The sequence below is a fragment of the Crocodylus siamensis genome, chromosome 14, assembly GCF_052110815.1.
Source record: "Crocodylus siamensis isolate JL-2025a chromosome 14, ASM5211081v1, whole genome shotgun sequence".
In the NCBI taxonomy this organism is placed as follows: domain Eukaryota; kingdom Metazoa; phylum Chordata; order Crocodylia; family Crocodylidae; genus Crocodylus; species Crocodylus siamensis.
Window position 1 is genome coordinate 8,804,309 of NC_143408.1, and position 17,139 is coordinate 8,821,447.

Sequence of the window (17,139 nt, forward strand, 5' to 3'; positions counted from 1 at the left end):
AGACAAATGCATTAATAACCTATTTATTAGAGATCCTTTCCAAAAAATAAAGGGAAGGGCAGAAGGGGAAGCAGAAATGAGGAGGATGTTGCATACAAGTGTCATTAGTTCGTGTCAGCAGTAGTTGTATGGTTTATACAGAAATGCCACAGCTCTGGATTCAGAGGTGCAGTCCCCTCTAAAAAAGGAACCCAAGCTTAGAGATTGTCAAAGTATCAGACAAAAAAGGTGTCTTGTGGAAGCCTCCTAGAGAGTTAAGGGACATGCACAGTTTCATAAATCACAGAGTAAAACAGAACAGAAATATGACTTGATACCATTTAAAAAAAAAAAGAAAGAAAGAAAGGGTTTTGTCCAGCATTTAACTTGCATTAACTGGAAATTGGTTTGCTGGAGTTAGACCACATGCTTGCAAAGGTCAGTGGTCACAGTCCAAGTTTTCATTCCAGGAAACAAACACTTGGGAGTACTTACAGACATTAGCTAGCTCATGTCAATGGCCAATTAACTCCAGTCTGCACAAAACTAGAAGTCATAGAAATTTCAGATACAGAGGGAAAGAGAGAGACACAGAGAGAGAGAAGAAAAAAAAATCTCAAGAATGAGCACATTATGGAGTCTAGGAAACAAAAATCACCAACAGTTTGATGAGAGGACTCCACTATTGACAAGAGTATTGCATTTGAGCTAAGTTCATGATTCCAAGAGGAGAACATTGCATCTAAACTGTCTCACAAAATGCCTTTGTTTTAATACAGTACAATAGTTCAAATAGTATCCACTTTCTTAGCAGTAGCAGCCATCATAGACAAAACAGGGTGCAATCTCACGCTTAAGAGTATTTACAGGATTTTTTTTGTTTTTGTTTTTGTTTTTTACACTAAAATGGGAAAAATATTTTAGGAACCGTTCCCATTGGGTTTTGGGTAAGGCAGTTAATTCACTAGACATTATAAATAGTTTGTTTGCCTCTTGGGTTTACATCAAAGACTACTATATGCTTTATCACATAGCCTAGGAACAATTACCATTGATTTACAGTTCTCTGAAAAAAGATTTCCAAAAAAGCATTCATGACTTAGAAAACAAACAAAAATAAAAACATGACAATATCCATGGACTCTCATCATATTTTCCACCAAAGAACCACCCCCCCACCTCCCCAAAATACCCTACTTACATACATTCTTTACATGATGCACACATACGGAGCATACATAAAAAATGACCTTGTAATTTGAACATCAGATATAACAATATACTTGGGTCTAATGTAGACTTCAAAGAAATCAGACACGATCCAAAAAGCCTGAGCTATCTCATTTGCCTTTCCGTTTATAAACAGGGCAGTGATGCTGGGTGGGAGTGTGAAGAAACAAATACTACCGCTGGTTCTAGCTACTTGAAGGAGTGGACAGAGCAATGTTTCAGGGGCCAACTGTCTGAGGAGGACTGGGACCATGCAAGCAGAGAGCTCCTGTCAGCACAGGTGCCCCTGCCATGTACCACAGCCACGCCAGCTTCAGCGCCAAGATTCATCTTTTTGTGGCTTCAAGGAAGGCCTCCAGAAGTGCAATTTCAGCTTGCTTAGCTAGATACTACTGAACGGGGGAAAGACAACAAAATAGCAGAATGCTGAAGAGTTAGCTGCAGTAGAGGATACAGCTGAGGATCCCACCAGATTCTTTCACCAGAATCTTGGGGCTTTCATTTCAAAGACTTGGACAAAGTCCCTCTGGAGCAGCAGTGTTTGCAGTTGTGGGTTGTTTTTTTTTAATGATTAAGTGCCCACAGCTGGATGCTGCTGTGTAAAAGAAGTGCTGTGGTCACCTCTGGAGACCGGCGGGGTTGTCCTCTATGGTACAACTCCCAGCTGCAAAATAGCCCACTCTGGGTTTAATTGGTTCATCTTGTCATTCAAACTGAGGCTTCCCTTAGTAGTGATCTCAACTAGAAAAGTTCAGATCATTTGTGACCGAATAACTCCTAGTGTTCATTTCTGCCAAGTAACAAGTCCAGATTCCAAGATCACAGGCCACTCCACAGACCTGAACCTTGCGAGTTCAGTCGGCATTTCTCTGTAGAGTCAGAATCGCACTTCACTGCCTGGCTCCAGGCCCCTGGAGTCTAACATGACATGGTCCCTTCATAACCGTGTACCTCTGACTTCAGAAATAGTCTTACCAGAAGGCAATACCCCCTACCCCCACACCAGGCTCTTTAAGCAGGGCTGAGAGATACAAGATGAAGGGTTGGAGATGATGGACAGCAGTGATGAACGAAGCTGCTTTGAAGTCTAGACTCACTGGATTGCAGTTGGGGTGTTTATTTAATATTTCAAGGAGACATGAAGAAGCTGCCTTCTCTGGCAGACATCAAGCAATACAGACCTTCACAGGTGCAGGTGTATAAACAAACCATCAGCTGCAGAACTATAAATTAAAGAAAATCCTAAACAGAACTACATAAAAGGTAGCTGGGCTTCTTTAAGAGGATTCAGAGGACCAACAGAGATTGACAAAGCTCCGTTTCAAGGTAGCGAACAAATAGGTTGAGGGATGTTGGAACAAACAACACCCCTCAGATGCAAGGGAGCCTCAAAAGAAAGAAACTGAGAGCCCCTAGGAAAAGCTACTTACTGGATTAGTAAACTGCACAAAGCTGCCAGCCTGAAGTCCACACAGGGTGGAAATACTCTAGTCCAAAAGATGGAAAAGGAGAGAGTTTCAATCATTCACACTGCACAGGGAGCCTCTCTAGTAATGGAAATGGGAGTTCAGCTAGGGCAACTTGTTGTGGACACAACTGTACAATACACATGATAGTGCAATGCTTTTGAGTGAAGGATTGAACAGGACAACATGATTTCTATGACTGACCAACTTCTCCCTGCTTTCCCCCTGCACTGGGAAAAAGATTGTTGTATTTTTGTTGTTTTGGAGCGGGGGGGTGGGTAGAGTTGCTCTGTTACAGTTACACTGCATGCCACAAGGTGCCTAGATATTTGGAATCCTAATGCAACTCCAACGTGCCTGCTGAAAAGGGTTAGAAGCTAAAGATTTGCATACGCAAGAATTTACCTTCAAAAGCCATATTTTGGTCTAGAAAACACACAGTAAACAAGAATGTTTGAAGGGCCATATCACAAAAGGTGGCTCTGGGCTTTGCTTTGCCTCTTGTTAGTAACTGATGGAAGTCTACACTTGCCAAGTTCATTACTACAGATGCCTTGTCTTTGTAATGCAGAGACTCATTATTGTTTTTTGCTGGAGATGCACAGGTTAATAGTCTTAATAGTCCTGCTCATTAGCCTTGGGCAATCAGAGGTGCCAAACTTTAGTCAGTCTAGTCTTTAAAAGATCTACTGATGCTAAAAATCTGATTAACCAAAGGGAAGGCACATTATCTTTCAAGTTCTGGAAGAGGTTGTCCTGGCCTGTCTTCAAAGTTACTCCTCAAGGCTAATTTCTTTAATTTGAGAAAGAAGGATCTGGGCCATCAGAGCTCCTGTTAACCTTGCTTGGAATTGTGGCTGCTCAGCACTTTGGAAAAATGAGGCTAGAAGTTTAACCTGGTTTTGAAATCTCTTATCTTCAGCACTCCAAGGTATGTTAAATCGACATATTGCACACTTCCCCAAACCCCTCCCCCAAACTCCTTCGGAGAGCTGGCCACCGGGTGAGCCTGTACTGAGCCGTACAAAAATACCACTGACAAACGGGAGAGTTCAAATAGTAAAACAGTGCTTAACGTGAGACAGGACTGTGACTGATAAAGCCTTTGTGAACTTGTCAGAGAAAGGGCCCTTATGGAGCAATGTGATTTGCTACCTGAATGGTACGTGTAATGGCAGCATATTTTAAGGGCTGCTATTAAGAGAAGAGTGTTTCCTTTAATAACAACAAAAAAGCATTAAAAAAGAATATTCTAGATTAATAAATACAGGACATCAAACAATAACAAGCTCCGAGAAGCCTGTCCTGACCTGGAGCACTACACATTTACCAAGTCTTCAGTCTCTGTGTGGGAAGAATTAGAAATTTGGGCTTTACATCTTTTAATGGCAGGAAGATAAGAAGTCATTGGATGAAGACCCGTAGCACTTTGGTAGCCATTTGGGGAAAGTTTCTAATGCTCCTGCCCAGCCAACCTGCCTTCTGGAACCTGAATTTAAAGACAGCCCTGAGTGCTGATGTCCTTCACAAACTGGACAGACTGATACTAACTCATCAGCTCTTTGCATCTAACACCTCCAGATCAGGGTCCTTCCTCCTCCCCTCCCCCACCCACTGCTTTTGTGGGGGAAGTTAGAGAACAGCATTAAAAAGCAACCCTTAATCCTCTTTTCACCAAACACAATGGAGGGCACAAACAAAATCCAACCCTCTGTTTCTAGGCTTCTATTGCTAGATAGGATTGCTAGAGAAGCCTGGACCCAATATTATTGCATCCTGCTACCACAAGGATGAGCTTCAGCAGAACGCTGCTTCATGCTATTTCATGGCAAAGCAAAGCCACATTTTGTCAGTCTCATCCAGAGCTTGCAGGCCTCAAAGAACAAGCTGTCCACAGCAGAGGCCCAGGTGCTATATTACCCATCTGGCTCTCCAGGACTGCATGTACAGTAGCATGCATCATACTCCCCAGCACAGACAGAAGCCAAGAATTGGGCTTCTGTTACTGCCTTTAACATGCAGGGTGTATGTGCGTGCATGCACATCTCCTCGACCAGCCTTTTTGGGGTATGAGGGGCAGAGGGGCAGGAGAGGAGAATGGAAGGGGCAGACACCTGTGAACCTTCTGTTCTGTGCCCCTTGCTTATTCATCAAAAGATACAGCTATGAATATGCCAAGTACTAAGTGATTTCAGTAGAATGCAGCACAGATTACACCAGAAGTGGGTGACGGGGGCTTTCGAACTCATATTTATGCGGCAGAAAGTCTGTGGAGACGTGCACAGTTCTCATCTTTCCATGCCCACTCACCAACCTCCATGGACAGCAGTCTGTTGGGAACATCCATATGTTAGCTGATAAGAGGACAGAGCAGACCAAGTATGAAGGGTAGGATGGATCTCCAGCCCAACATAGAGCATATGGTGAAAGCAGCATCCCTGTCAGAGGAGAGCCAAGGTGACCACCTCACTATTGCCACATTTCTTTGCTTTCCATACAGGTTTACAAATTAACTGTAGCCATCACTAACCGTTTCAAAAATTGAGATAGAAACAGCATGTCTAGTTTGGAGTGCTTTAGTATAGGAACAATTTTACTGAATAGCCTTTAAATACACTGCATTTATATAGCACCTTTCATTCAAGGGTCGAAGTGCTTTAAATCGAAGTGGATATTATTCCCATTCATACACAGGAAAACTGAGGCACAGAGTGGTTCAGTGACTTAGACAGGTCACACAACAAATCAGTGAGAGTCTGGGTAGGACTCTGGCCCCCCTGATTCTCAGTCCTGCTGTCTGGGGTTAGACCACACTGCTGCCTCAATCATGGAGCTATTCCCGTTGTGCCCTCCCCAGTGAAGATCTGCCCTCTTGCCACCTCCAGTGAGGTTTCACACTGTTTATGAAGCACATAAATATGACAACCAAAAAAAAAGTGCAGTAAACTAAACTTTTAAAAAAGCACGTTTGTGCTGTGTCTGTGCAAAGATAAAATAAATACATGATTACAAAATTAAAAAGGTTCACAGTATCACACACAGGTAGGTAGCTACAGTAGTGCATGTTTGGAAACACTTTGTTACTACCCAGGATTCTCACCACCCAGTTGAAAGTCTCCTTTGGGAGCCCTGAGCAGGTTTCTTTGCTGTCCACATCTTGGATAGATATAAATACATGTTTAGAGTTGCGCTCCATTCTGAAATGCAGTGCCTGGGATCCTGCAGTGCAGCAATACTGGTGTCAGCAAGCTCTTCCCCATCCCTCTGGAATGGCTGCATCAACGAAAAGGGAACACATCAACCTGCAGAGGGAAACGCTGGTCTCTGAGTCTTCAGTGTCTGCACAGTGATTACTGAAAAAAGCAGGGAGAAAGGAGTTAACATGTAAGCATCTCTGTAGGAATCTCATCTATCTTTGCATTTTAAGTCCTTTGAACAAAGAAAGAGGTCTGAAGAGAAAACCATGTTCATGTTGGGCCCTCCAGTAACAGGGCAATTTGGAGATGAATGCTATGGATCACTGAGGTTTGACTGCACTAAATGATTTAGCAGGCTAAAGGCAGCTGTGTTGTCAACCTCTACCTTGATCCTGACTGTGCAGCAGATCTTGCCTGCTGCCAAAGAACCAGTTGAAGTTATGCTGGGACCATACTACAGCCATGCAAGCACACAGAGGCCAAGGTGACTTTCTCTTGCAAGCCAACATCTAGAGCCATGAGCTGGCTGGCATGCTGGCAATGCAGTGCAAGTCCTGAGCTTGACCCACCAGGCACCCACTGAATTTTTCTTATTACACTTACTGTATCGCTCTCCTCATCAGAGACAGAGTGGACTTGAGTGCTATAGTGGAGGGGGGAGTAAACCCAACTCCTCTCGTCTGTAGGCTGCCAGAGTGGCCAGAGACGGCAGGGAGAGTGCAAGAGCAGCAGCAGCAGAATAGGAAGCAAAGGAGAGAAGAGGAGAAAATAAAAGGAGAAAATAAAAGAATAGGAAACAATACAGTGAGAACAGCTGTACACCAGAAAACTGAGCTCAACACACAATGCCTGAGAAAGAGCCTCTCCTATCATTACATACTTCAGCCCTATCACAGGGGGCAGCCCAGCATCAGCACTATTAAATGGAGCCTCTACTTCCACCACAGTGGAGGTGGCACCACCTCCTTCCACTGCTGTAGCACCTTCTGCATGAGGATCCACAAAAGTAACCCAGGCATCAGCTGAGCCTTAACTCCTGTGTACGGCCAGCAACATCCTCACAGAGATGGGACAGACACTTAGACAAGTTCTGCAATTTGCTCGAAGTCAGGCAGCAGGTCTGGGACCAAGCTAGAATTACAATCCAACTCTTTCAGCACCCAGCCCCATGTTCTATCCATAAGCCATCTTTCTGCATGCCTTCACTGGAGGTGGCATCAGTACATTCAAAGTTACTGTCACTTGAAGTTTAAAGGAACTCTTATGGTAAAACATGAAATCTTTTGATACACCTTCCTCCCCCTCTAAGTGCTAGCCAAGTGTGGAGGCTTGGCAGGTTTTGATCATCGTGAACACAGGCCATGACAGGGATCTTACTACGTAAACCAGTAAGACAGTGAGGAAATGGAGAATAGAGAACAGGTACACAACAGGGAGGCAACACGCAACTGGATTGTTCTGGGTAAAAAGCCTAGAGAGCTTACTAGCCCGCAACAATATTTAAGAACCTTCTGCTTCCAGGCTACAGGAAGAAACTTGCAGCCAAAATTCAAGCCTGGCTGCAATTTCAGACATAGTCCCAGAGGACTCCACTTTTATCACAAGACTGTTTCATTTTCCCAGTTGCATTTAAAGGTATGAGGTAAAAAGGAGGATTGGATTAAGCCTGGTAAAGAGATTTACCAGCCTAGGGAAACAATGCTGAGAGTCTAGGACATACAGCTACATTGCACCAGCAGCAGAGCTTTGAAGCACTGGGGGGGGTCCACATGCTGAATTCCATCAATAATTGCAGGCTGTGAGAACAAAGAGCAGCCAAGAGGGGGTAAAACGTCCAGTGCTACAAACCCAGGAATGGGCCTGCATGCTGCACCAAACCCACGTTACTCCACAGCTTCTTTCAACCCTGACTGATAATTACTGCTCTGGTTGAACCATGTAGCCACCTCCTCAGCCTTTTGAAAGCACTAGGTACACATGGAAAGAGACAGCGACTAAAACCGCAGTCTTTGTTGGGTGGAGAGGAAGAAGTAGCATTTGATGCCTGGTCTTTGGTGCCAAGGCTTCCTAATGCAATGATGAATAAGAGTAAAATGGGCTCAAGTAAGAGTAGCAATTCTTGTTCTTACACATAGGTCTGCTCTGACTACTCCTCTCCACTGCCCCTCACATAACAGTTCACGATGCTCAGTCTGCACCTTGCCGTATCCTCATCCAGACTGCTTCATGTGCCCCACACTCCTCCCTTTCCTGGTTGCAGGCAGAGGAACGGGGTGGGTATGCCACATAACCTACCAATCATGGATGATTTGAAGGTGTGCAAAGGTACAGCGATTAGCCTAGTCAGAGTGAGCTGTGGTGGAACCTAAACTGGAGTCCCAGACCCTTGGTAGCTGCTACTGCACAAAGCTACTGCTCCGCTTCCTTTTGAAGGCAGACGGGCATATTTATTCTGCAAACTTTCAGCAGAGGGGAAAGGTAGCACTGGATGAGGAGTGGGAGCCAGGAGGGACCACAAAAGAGAAGTCACTTTCTAGGAAGAAACCCTCCCATCCACCTGCTGATTCTTAGAAGGTCTTTAAGTATTAGCAGCTGACTAGCATCCTAGATGCCAGCATCCTGTAGCCTAAAAGGTCACATTTATTGGACTTTTCTCTAAGCAGTGTTCCTTCAGAATCCAGTTCTGGAAATCCAGGAGTATGTGGCCAGAGCTACACAAATACTGAAGTACATCTTAGCTAATGTCACATGCTGCCAAACATGCTGGCAGTAAAGGGTTAAATAACAGGCTGAATTTTACCAAGAGCTTTGTAGCTACCCTTGAGAAAAAGTTGGGGGAAAAAAGGAGGAAAATGGGAAAAAACATGAGTTCCTGCATTCAAATCCATTCCCAAGGTTTCATCCAGTAGCTTCAAGGAACAGCTGTAGGGAATCCATTAAACAGGGTCTTTATGGCCATGACGCCTGTCCCTGTTGGGCCTGAACTCCAGTCCAAAATCCCCACAAAGCAAAGCCACCTGTGGAGCAGCCATGGAGATGGAACCAGTAGGAATTAGCTTGAACCCCAGTGTTTCAAAGCCACAGCTTGGCTCCCTTTGTGCACTAGCACGTTCACTTACAGTCCCAGAGGAAAACGAGGCGGCTCGGAGTCTGTGTTGGCGGGGAGAGTAAATCCAGTACCTCCCATCTGTGAACTGGATGGCACCAGGGCAAGTGAGATGAGAAAGGAAACAAAGGATGAATGCAAGAATGGATGAAAGAAAAAGTAACAGAGGGACTGGGCATCTCTGGACCTGAATGGATTAAATGGAGGGAAAGCCGTGCACAGAACCAGTATTGCCCCCTGGGCCCAGTCACGCTGATCTGCACCTTTATTCCCCTCCAGACTAGTGTGGGGATAAAGTGCATCCTCCCCACCACTTGTTGTCTTAAGCATTTAAAAGCAGATTTTTACAGGCAAGTATCTGGTACCTTGGGACTCCCTACCAATTCTCCTCTGGTCACAGCATCCTTTCATCGACTATCCCAAAATGCACCTGTTACAGAGCACCTGCAGTCCTGAGCTACATCATGCTCAGCTGCCAAGTCACCCAAGTTTCCATTGAAGCAGTTTTCCTAGGACAGTGTCAGTGGGAACTAAAAGCAACTTTTCCCTTCAGTTAAGGTGAACACTGCACAACACACCACACGCATTTGGAACCAAAGCACCTCAATGACAGATGAAGTTAGGCTATTTGTGCACACTGCAAACAATTGATTATTTCCCCAGAAACTTAGTGAAATAATATGATCGCTCAGGGGTGGAGGGATGGCAAACCCTGCTACAAGTCACTTCCTAGTAAAAGTGGACCATACCTGAAGGAACTCGCACTCAATTGTCACTCACAGGCAAACAGAGCAGCAAGGGTTAGAAAAAATTGCATTTTGAACAACATGCATAAAAATCCAAACAGGTAATCTTTTAAAACCGAGCCGATTCCTTCTGCAACTCCCTCGAGCAAAGTTACTCAGCAATGAATGAGCAGTTCTGCAGAAGTCACATGAGTACAAGGAAAGACAAATGTTGCTCTCGTTGCAGTGATCTGTTTGTACCGAAGTGTCAAATTAGGGGGCATAGGTCTACAACAGCTGCAGCCAGCAGGGTTGCAGTATGGACATTTAAGTTCATAGTCTTTAAGGAAGGGCTCCCTAGCCATGGCCAGTGTCAATGCAAGGAGGAAGTTGAAGCAGTGATGTTGCAGACCACACAGGCTGCCTCAGATCCTCTCTGCTGACCTTTGACAGTCGAGAGAAGCAGCTCTGTGCTATTAAAAATCTCTAGTCTCCAGAAGGTGCTCAATCATTGTGAGAGACGACAGAGAAACCCAGTGCAAAGCTACACAACACTCTTGATGCTAATCCACTAACCATCTCACTTACTCCCTGATTTAGTACTAAACATCCACTGTAGCATCTAACGCATTTGCCTGCGGGGGAGGGAAAAACTGAGTTCATCACAAACCTCCGAGGTGAGCTGGCACAGCAACATTCTCAGTTTTGTCTCCAGGACACGACAAGGATATAATCTAAATCTTAGTATTTCCAAGCAGTGTGCCTATCACAAGATTCCCAAGCATGACAGCTTGATCTATTTAAACCCTTCTACGACTTGTGCATATATAGGTAGCAAAACTATAAGAGGAACAAGGCAAAGGGACACAACTATACAGTACATTTAAGACAGCAGTAGCATTCATCCCTCTGCCAGAATTCTTGTTATTACTTAAAGGTTTAATCCAGAGATAACAGGATTAAAAACCTTTCTAACTAACCAATGAGTGGGCAGTTAGCTAGTTAAATGTTTCTGATCTATAACATATGGATTACCCAGATCAGATATTTTTCTTCATTTTACTGTTCTGGTAATTCAAACCCAGTTACAGGCTTGCCTGAACACGAAGCTCACATTTTTAAAAACAGAGACTATGTAGCTTAAGTATCTTACAAAGTATATGTCTGTGACTGGCACATCATCTTCATCCGATGCCTGGCTGGCTGGTTCTGAGGCCTGACTAGCCGTTTCCACTTCTATTGTAGCCGTGGATGTTGCAATGGCACAGGCTAAAGAAGCTGCCTCCCTGAAAAAGAACAAAGAAAAGAAGACGATCTGTCTTAATTAAAAAAGGGACAAAGTGGAAAACATATTAGAGGAGCTAAAAAAGGTTCAGCTGAAAATTCAGAAGTCACGGTCACATGATACAGACCAATGCTGTTCCACTGATCTATTTGGGTAAGGAACTAAACTAGTAGTGAAATGTGTCATGACTCATGGAGAACATTTGTCCCCATGCATCTGCCTGCCACCACCTCCAAGTGCTCACAAGTGCCACAGCTATCCACCATCCAGGTGGGCAGCTCTGAAGCAGCCCATGTCAGAGGACTATATGCTGGCATTTCCTCATAACCAACAGCAATGGAAGCCTCCAAAGACCTATTTACTTTCCTTTATAAATCATTTACCCTTTATCTTCTTCCGGAGCCACAATCTCAATGTCACACTTTGTCTCTAGCTCTACATTTATCTGCTGGAGCTCTTCTTCAACCCGATCTTCCTCATGTGACCTGCAAAAGCAAGGGGAAGACAACCCATCTGCTCAGTTCCACATTGTATATGTTTACAGTGATATTCAGGGTCAAGTTTTCAATCATCCACAACCAGCCTGAGCCATGTAAGCTGACCTACCCTGTGTATCACACACCAGTTACAAACAAATGCCACATTTGTCCCAGGATAAATTATTTTATCCTAGGACAAAATGCAATTGTTCAGACATCCATCTCTACTGTTCCAGGATACACCCTAAAAAAAGGTTCATGGGATAAGAAGTACTAGTAGTTTATCCTGGGACACTGCAAAAAGCATCTGAAGGGTTATCCCAAGATTGCGTCATTAAATCAATGGCAGAAGAGTGGCAGTGCATTCAGCCACCCATTAAACCCCGATTAGAAGGGCAATGTGTGTACATGCCAATCCTGGGACATTTCTGTTCCAGGACAAGCACAGACACCTCGTTCAGGGACAAATGCAACATCTGTTCCTTCTGGCCATCACCAAAAGCTGTCTACATTGTGCTTGTTTTTTGAGCATACCACTAAGAGGTACCCCATATTGCTTTGCACAGTCCGCTTAAGAATTAGTCCATGGATGACTCATCTCTTCCTGTGTTGCTTCTAATTCTGCAGGCACCAGAACAAGGAAGCAGGATGCAGGAAGGCCTCAAGCAGCACTGTGTGAACACCCAAGGCAGCATCCTGTGTTTGAGGACTGCAGCACCCAGACAAGTTCTACACACACTGCAGAAAGAGGAGGGCTAGGAGCTGAATGCAGGCTGGTCAGCCTCATGCCCAGAAGTTCAACAGCTTCCAGGCTTAACTGGACTGCTACTAGAAGTCAAGTTTAGAAACTGACTGTATAGCTGGATGGGCTTGAGGATGGTCTTACAGTCAGTCCTACCTGTTGGTGTCGACGGAGCCTATTATTTTCTCCTCCATTCCAGTGTTCAGTCTTTAATACCCAATCATCACAAATCTGCTTTAGGTCAGACTAATCAGAGCCTCACATGCTGCAGTCAGCAGCGCAACTTAGCGGATTTGGTCTGGCCTTGGTACAGGCACCCAGCAACTTGTTGCAAAAGTAATAGCCTGTGAACATCCACCTGCAGTACTGCTGCTAGCAGAGGTGTGGCTACCTCAGCTCTTGCAATCAGAAACAGGAGTCAGGATCTCTCCAGTGGTTGATCTTTTTAGACAGTTTTTGACACCCTAACTTCCTAGATCAAGGAGTCAGTTTTTTCCAAATTTTATTTTCCAAGAAGTTGAGAGGTAGATAAAAGAGAACAGAAGCAGCAAGACTAGCTGGATCAGGCCAGCTGACAACATGAAGACCTGTACTTCATCCCATTTTCCTGTTGGCTGGGTGACAGATGGAAGCTGCTTGCCACAGGAGAAGGAAGCAGAGAATAGCTGCCCCATGGGAAGCAGCTGGCTAGCTCTTCAGTTTTAGCGCTTCAGGCTGGCCAAAGCCCTTTCGCCTCTTCTGTGGTTCCTGCTTTGCCAACATTGTTTAAGTATTAAAGGGTTAATATATGCTTTAGTCTAGACTATAAATGCCTACCCCAGGGAGAGCCATATAACTTGTGGATTTGTCTTCAGTTTAATATTTTATAGTATTCAAGTAATTCTCTATTGAGCAAGACTTCCAGAATAGCTAGTTTGTTTTATGGCCCTCATGGGAAGGAACTGCTAAGTAACGGACACAATGAGTGCGAGAAAAGTTACATTTAATGCCCTGGATTTGCTAGAGAGATGATACCATGACTGTCCCTGGTGCTTCCCTTGACAGTACTTGCGTCAAGCTCAGATACGATACAGCATGAGCACACTTGTTAGGAAGTGGAGGCTGCAGAGCCAGCAGGTGGAGCTCTCACACAGTTCTACTGGATCAACTCAGCAGCTGGGCTCTGCTGTTTCTTGCAGTGGTGGGTTAAAAACCCCCAAAACCAGGGAATTCTCCATAAGATTATAGTAATTCAGAGGTATGACACTACAGAATCAAAGAAAAATCAGTGTTGGAAGGGACATTAGGAGGTCATCTAATCCAACCCCCTGCTCAAAGCAAGAGTATGGGGATCTGAACAAACTCAGTAAGTTCCCTTTCATGTGCTAAGATATGTAATTTCACTGAGATTCATGCATTAATAACTTGGTATTTGCACCCTCTTTTCACCAGATGCATAAACATGCTCTGTACAAGAACTCTGTACTTTGACTCCCTTGTGATAATGCACACAGGCATCAGCACTACAGGGGCAAACAAATCCCAAAATTAAGGCCCACAGTTTCAAACACTGTCTGATCCAGCTACAGGTGTCTGAATTCGGAGGGGGGGGGGCGGAAGGTGGCAGGGGCATTTTGCACCTGGAAAGTAACTCCCCTCCCCTCCCCAAGAGGAGTTGGAGTGCTTAAATACATCTATTCATGCCAACTGCTATTATGGGTCCACAACACTCTTCTGTAAGAGGCCCCTGGCATCTAGCAATACCAGCACCCAAAATGAGCCTGGATAGTTATATGGACAACATTCAAGAGCTTTTGTCATTCCTAATAAATTGGAGAAATGATTGTTAAAATGTTATGTCAGGCCCTTGCCCAACTTGATTATTAGAGACCAGGGTAAGACCCTGAGCAGTTTATCCTATATTACCTACCGTAGGGTTCTCAGCTTCCTACAAAGCCAGCCCACCTGAGACAGGATAAGGAAGCAAATGGATCTTTGACCTGGCCCCCATCCCCATCTGATATTTCCTGCATAGTGCTGTGCACTCAAACACTGAAACACCCCACAGCAGAAGTCGCATTTGAAGATTGACCTTTGACTTAGCCAAGTAAACTGGGGACAGAGCCAGTACCAGAACAGATTCTTGACTCCAGTTCAGTGTGATCAATGTTACTGCCACAAGTAATTCTGTACAGCTGCATGATGTTAACATCAGATCCAAGTAAAGATAAATACATAATACAAGGTTTTTTGCTCCATGTTGCCATGAGCTTTAGGCCTTTTATATTTTTTCCAGTGACATTTAGCATAACTTCTGCAGGTGCCAAGAGCAAGTATTACCCACAGTGAACTTGAGCAGAAGCTTTTAAGAAAAGAATTACTTGATATATCTGCATAGCATCAAGGCAACAGACTGCACATAAGAGGGATGTGTCAGCTTGTAAGACAGTGTGACTGAGTAGCTAGGCACTGGATGAGGGCTCTGGACATCTGGGTTCTATCCCTGGCTCTGCCACTGGTTGACCTGAGACAAGTCATTTCACTTAGTACATTAGTTTTCTCATCTGTAAACTGAAGGCATTTTAAGATGTTTTAGTTAAAGATGCTATACATAATGATTCTTAAATTTAGGTCACAGGGAGAAATTCACCCCTAAGCAGAGAAGAAGGGAAAGGGGGCAGTTCCATTTGAGCCTACAATCGGGGTGTGGGGGGGAAAAAAATCACTTCTTAATTAGAGCTTGGCCATGTTTACTTGCCATGGACAATTGGGTGGGATATCTGCACACCAATTCCCAGAGTGCATGGGGAGATTCGGCACATCTTACCTGCCATCCTGCCCTGAGGAGTGGGTGCGCCTCCTGTGGAGACAGATCACAACACAGGTTTACCTGACTGGGTGGTAAGAAGAATCTGTCCTCCTCCCTGCCCCAAGGGGGATGCTCTATTTAACAGCTGACACTTCTGCCAGCAATAATTAATCCCATCAAAGCCATGTCTGCTTGCTCCCAGAAGAGGTTCAATTAAAATCAGCATTAGCATTCTATGGCACAGCATACAGAAGTCTGCCAAGGTTCTCAGTGCAAAAGCTAACTAAAGCCAGTCAGCCCTAGGATAACCAGGTTAAGAATGCTGGCCTTACCTGTACCTGGGCTGGTCAGAGGTCTCAGAGGGAGACCGCTCAGGAACAGAGAGAGAAGTTGAAGACAGCGTTGTTGCTATGGAGGCTGTGGTAGCTTCTTCAAATGAAGGAGGAGTGCAGGGAAGCAGGTCTGGCCTGCCTGCTAGGCCCCCAAGCAAGGGGAAGAAGGAGAGAAAGTCTGAATGAGTTAAAAGCAAACACCACTTGGATATTTCCAACCAGTTCCATGTCACTCTGTTGTACCACCACTGGGATCTACACTCTCACTGGCATTAAGCAAATCTTATACAATATGCACAGGAAGAGTCTGATGGAATTCACAAAGCACACTAGCAATGCTATCCTGAACAGCTCTGACAATGAACATCTCTTCCAACACACAAAACCAGTATGAAATGCTTTGTGCAGGAGTTTAAACTTCATTGGAACCCAAACTGGATTAAAACTCAGACTGTCAGAGATAAAAATCCAAGTGTCCTAAGAGATGAACTCTGTCAAGGTTTCACACGACTACACTATAAAGACATAATACTTATGAGCCTGAGCTGCCACTGCCTTTGACCGTGCTGATCTCATGCAAGTAAGTGATGACAAACAATCAGCGCCATCTTTCTCCTGGCAAAGGTAAGGTCTGGTTCATTATAGCTGTACCTGAGTACCAACGGATTTATCTTCCATATACCCAAGTCTCTTCCTGCAAACAATGCGTAGTTCAAGAAGCCAACTGAACTGTTAATGCCGTCACTACTGATGCCTAATAGCAATAATCAACTTGCAGCAGGGACACGAGTGACCATTTTTGCTGTAGATCCCATTTAGTGCTGGCTCCTTCTACAAGCAGAGCAGGGACTCCACCCTCCTCAAAGCCAAAGTCCTTCAGGTTGATCATCCAGTATACTAGTTGCTAATACTGACAAGGCAATATCTGTCTTACCTTCCCCCCTGTCTTGGTTAAGTTTAGCACCTGCAAAGCACAGCAAGAAATGGAAAGCTGTTGTCAAGGGAAACTTGCATATGGTGCACACTAGGGGGACTGAACAAGTTGAGGGGAGGATGCTAAGAAACAGCTACGCAGAGCTAGGGGAGAGAGGGGAACCACACAGCTGCCCACCACCAACCCAAAATCACTACCTTCATCATCTAGAGTAGGATAACTTCTGGCAGCACGTAGATCATACTGGGCATCATCCTTTTCCGAGGGGAGCTGGCTAGCTGAAAATGCAGCCGTTGGACCAGGCGTCCTGACAGCTAACAAGGCACTACGTCCTTTCTTAGACGGGGATGATTTTAGAGCTAGAGTGGGAAGAATTAACAAAATGAAACTGCTGTGTCCACCAACGAACCCAACACAACAGGAACCCTCTTTCTGATAAAGGGAAGATCCCTCAACCCTCAGATAAACTCCCCACACAGAGACAGAAGGACTCCTTCCCATGAAGGCGTAGCTTTGGGATGTTGAACCTGACTGTCTATAGAGCTTCCAGCTCTGAATCAGGACACTGTGTCCAGCTGAAAAGTTAAGGTAGCTCCCCAGCCTCTGTCATTTCCTAGCCTAGGCCTGAACTGTAATGGAGAGAGCCCAGCTCCTTGACAGAGTTAAGTCACGTAGGGAAGGGTGACAAGAGAAGCACAAGGTCCTCTTAGCAAGTGTTCATCAGCTACACCTTCACACTGGATCTCTGGATGGTAGCATTTTAAGACATTTTCATATGCCTGCTCTAAAGAATCCTCTGCGCTGACAAAAAAGAGAACCAAAAGAGCTGTGTAACCTCAGTAATACCACACAGCTGTGAGACCTTAGAGCAGTGTT

General features: G+C 44.8%; 1 protein-coding gene across 3 annotated transcripts in view; it reads right to left on the bottom strand.

Moving 5' to 3' along the window:
- Nucleotides 1–7: 7 nt before the first annotated feature.
- PIP5K1C (phosphatidylinositol-4-phosphate 5-kinase type 1 gamma) overlaps nt 8–17,139 on the bottom strand; it is a 69,126-nt gene continuing 51,994 nt past the window's right edge. The window contains exons 12-18 of one of the 3 annotated variants that reach the window (XM_090028078.1): nt 16,461–16,622; nt 16,264–16,293; nt 15,330–15,468; nt 15,016–15,048; nt 11,372–11,473; nt 10,857–10,989; nt 8–6,028 (exon numbers count right to left, since the gene is read on the bottom strand). In XM_090028078.1, the coding sequence (XP_089884204.1) occupies nt 6,026–6,028; nt 10,857–10,989; nt 11,372–11,473; nt 15,016–15,048; nt 15,330–15,468; nt 16,264–16,293; nt 16,461–16,622 (602 nt within the window). In that variant the 3' untranslated portion in view covers nt 8–6,025. Of the gene's footprint in view, nt 6,029–10,856; nt 10,990–11,371; nt 11,474–15,015; nt 15,049–15,329; nt 15,472–16,263; nt 16,294–16,460; nt 16,623–17,139 lie in introns of all 3 variants that reach the window. The other 2 variants (XM_090028077.1, XM_090028080.1) reach the window with 2 other exon arrangements.